Source organism: Schistocerca piceifrons, unplaced genomic scaffold (assembly GCF_021461385.2).
Source record: "Schistocerca piceifrons isolate TAMUIC-IGC-003096 unplaced genomic scaffold, iqSchPice1.1 HiC_scaffold_907, whole genome shotgun sequence".
Classification (NCBI taxonomy): Eukaryota; Metazoa; Arthropoda; class Insecta; order Orthoptera; family Acrididae; genus Schistocerca; species Schistocerca piceifrons.
In genome coordinates, this window is record NW_025729176.1 from 1,001,528 (window position 1) to 1,005,303 (window position 3,776).

Consider the following 3,776-nt stretch of genomic DNA (forward strand, 5'->3'; position numbering starts at 1 on the left):
GGGGCATTGGCTATCTTAAGAGAGTCATAGTGATTCCTGCCAGTTGCTCACCCAAATACCCATTTTTTACATACTGTGGCCAGTCTGCCTGAAACGATACGCCACTATTTGTGTATCTTAAAAGAAACATCGATACTCTTACCAGGGGTGTCTTGACTTTGAAGATGTGATACTACTGGCGACGAGGCGTTGTCTACCTTAAGGGAGGAATAGTTACTCCTGCCATTTGCTCACACAAATTGACACCAATTTCCGTTAGTGGCCGATCTGCGAGGTGCAACATGTCACTAGTTGTGTATCCTAAGAGAGTCATTGGTCCTCCAGCCAGCGTTTCTTCGAGTTCGCTGATACGATACTCCTGGTGACGTGGCATTGGTTACCTTAACAGAATCATAGTGATTCCTGCAAGTTGCTCACACAAATACACATTTTTAATATACTGTGGCCAGTCTGCCGGAAGCGATATGCCACTAGTTGTGTATCTTAAGAGAATCGTCGTTACTCTTTCCAGGTATTTCTTAACTTTGTAGATGTCATTCTACTGGTGACGAGGCATTGGCTACCTTAAGAGAGTCATAGTGATTCTTGCCAGTTGCTCACCCAAATACACATTTCTTAGATAGTGTGCCCAGTCTGCCCAAACCGATATGCCACTAGTAGTTTATCTGTAGAGATATAACGTTCCTCCTGCCAGGGGTTTCTTGACATTGAAGATGTTATACTACTGGTTACAAGGCGTTGTCTACCGTAAGAGAGGATTAGTAACTCCTGCCATTTGCTCACACACATTCACACTTCTTTCATCCTGTGGGCAATCTGCCAGATGCGATATGTCACTTGTTGCGAATCTTAACAGATTCATCGTTGCTCTTGCCAGGGTTTCTTCGAGTTTGTTGATACGATTCTCCTGGTGACGAGGCATTGGTTACCTTACGAGTGTCATAATGATTCCTGCAAGTTGCTCACCCAAATAAACATTATTTAGATACTGTGGCCAGTCTACCGCAAGCGATACGCCACTAGTTGTGTATCTTAAGAGAAACCTCGTTACACTTGCCAGGGGTTTCTTGACTTTCAAGATGTGATTCTGCTGGTGACGAACCATTGGCTACCTTAAGAGATTCATAGTGATTCCTGCCAGTTGCTCACCAACGACACATTTTTTACGTACTGTTGCCAGTCTGCCCAAATCGATACGCCACTCTTTGTGTATCTTAAGAGAAACATCATTACTCTTGCCAGGGATTTCTTGACTTTGGAGATGTAATTCAACTGGTGACGAGGCGTTGTCTACCTTAACTCTTTGATGCACAGATTTTATGTTTAATTAATTTTTTAATAAAACATGCATTTTCTATGTCTGGTGGGGTTGCTAATAAAGGAAAACATGAATTAAAATTTTTTATTGTATTGATTTTGGTTTTAGATGGTGGTATATATAATATACCACCATGCCACTTAGGGCCGTACCTAAAGTTTTTGAGATATCTTGGTTTGTGCTTGTAACTCACCTTTAAATTCTACTCTAAGCAGTAATAATTAGTATAATTAATGTAAAATAATTTTATTTCTGGCAATTGGTCATTTACAATACAAAATCAAATTACAAACCTTACAAATAAAATATGTTTCTTATTCCTTTTTGTGAAAATCTTGAAAGCACCTTTTTGTTTTGCTAAGGCACAAAGGCACTTTGCATTCAGCGCACATCCAGAAAGTGCGCACTTGCTTCTTTTTTGTACTGCATTTCGCACAACGTCTGGCGGTAGTACGCTCTGGCTGGTGGGATGAATTGTCGAGACGCTGGCGTGAGGAAACATATGGCTTGTTTTTCTTTACGTGGACTTGACTCTCATGAAGTCTAGATGGCCTCAATGGTGTTTTCTGGGTTACTAAGCTTTGCAGGATACTCATCCTGAAGACTTTGGCAGTCATTTTTTCTCTATCGCCTAGTTCCTTCCAAATTATATAGCTGTTGACGATACTGACATCAAGCAGGTGAAAGAATATTCGGTGCCACCACTTTTTACTTCTCCGGCTTATTTCATATGATTTTTTCAGTTGGTCGAACTTGTCGACATTGTTCATGTGTGCATTGTAATCCATCACTGCTTGAGGACAAGGTAGCTCTATGCGTGAACCATCTCTTTCACGGCGAGTCACTGTAGTAACTTCAGGACTGTGAAAATTTGAAAGGAGATGAACAGCTCTCTTATCTTTCCACTTCAAGTAGAGGATGCCACAGTTGCTGACCCTCCAGTCAAATTCACCTCTGCTTAATTCTTTGTCTGTTTTTAATTTGGGTAAATGTTTCCTTGTTGGTTGAACTGTCCCACAGGCATATATGTTTCTCTGCTGTAAACCAGCCAACAAGTTATAGCTATTGAAATAGTTGTCGAAATAAAGATAATGGCCTTTATTTACGAGTTCAGAGGACAAACTCAGCACTACATGCTCCCCAAGGCCTGTTTGCACTGTGTCACCTACTTTTCCGGTGTAAATATCAAATTTCAAGTTGTAAGAGGTCTTGTCACACAGCATCCACACTTTGTAACCACGCTTTATGGGTTTATCTCTCATGTATTGTTTCATACTGTTGCGGCCTTTGAATTTGATCATTGACTCATCAATTGCTAGGTGTTTGCTGGGTTGGTAACACTTGGAAAAAGATTCAGATAGTATCTTGATCACTGGTCGCAGCTTGTACAGTTTGTCATAACCTGGGTGTCCTTTTTCTGGATGCAATGTGTTATCATTCAGATGAATGTTCCTCAGTAACCATCCAAACCGATTTACTGCCATCAGAGATGCAATATAACGATCATGAAGTTCTGGGGCACTAGACCAGTAGTCTCTGTATGCTGGCATACGCTTTATACCCATCAAAATGTTGATTCCCAGGAAAGTTCGTATTTCATTGTCAGTTGTTGGAGTGAAAGACTTGCCAGATTGCGTCGCATATAAATTTGTTTGGAAAACGATTAGCTCAACTAGCTCTTTTGGAAATATTTTTTCGAATATATCGATAGGTTCTGGATCATCAATGTCCCTAATAAAAGCACTTGGTCCTGATTCACTGTCGAACTGCATTCCTGAGGTAGCATTGAATTGTTGTCCCCAAGTTGGCGCTGTGTCAGCAGCGCGTTTTGGCGGAGTGGACTCACTTTCTTCCTCGCTCTCTGAAACTTCGCCTTCAGACGACACAATAGCCTCCGCAACAATGCTTGCTTCATAATCAGATTCGTCATCTGTGGTGTCAACAGTGGAATCCTCGTCTGATGGAATTTCACACAATAATCGTTCGATTTCTTCATCTCGTAAGCCTCTTCTTGACATTTTCATTTTCAAACAACAGCCTGAATCCAAGTAAAGAATACGTAAGCAAAACAAAATGGAGAAAGAGCTAAAATAAGTCACAACACAATTAAAAACTAAACTTTGTAGCGGAGGATTTCGAATTTTATACTAGGAAACGAAATGCAATAGAATACTGCTACATGCACGGTGGTACAAATAATATACCACCAAAATAAATTGTATATAAATAACGGAAGATTGTGCATATGAATGTATACATGGGTTCATACCGTAGCTGTGACGTCCAAGATATGGAAAAAACACAGGCGCAACAAGAAATTCGTTATAAACCACTATTCACACGCAAAAACCATGCACAACTCAGCACGCAGCTTTCACAGTTGTAATCTATGCAATTCTTGGCGGGAACGGATTCCTTATAGGCAGTGAGTGCCATCTGTCTGATAAGTAGAGAACTA

The 3,776-nt window shown here is 40.6% G+C and overlaps 1 protein-coding gene across 1 annotated transcript; it reads right to left on the minus strand.

Annotated features, from left to right (window-relative positions):
- Window positions 1-2,266: 2,266 nt before the first annotated feature.
- Window positions 2,267-3,336, minus strand: LOC124771280 (piggyBac transposable element-derived protein 4-like). Its single transcript, XM_047249303.1, has 2 exons — window positions 2,442-3,336; window positions 2,267-2,355 (listed from the first exon to the last, which is right to left on the minus strand). The coding sequence occupies exons 1-2, from the start codon at window positions 3,334-3,336 to the stop codon at window positions 2,267-2,269; spliced, it is 984 nt and encodes a 327-aa protein (XP_047105259.1).
- Window positions 3,337-3,776: the final 440 nt, after the last annotated feature.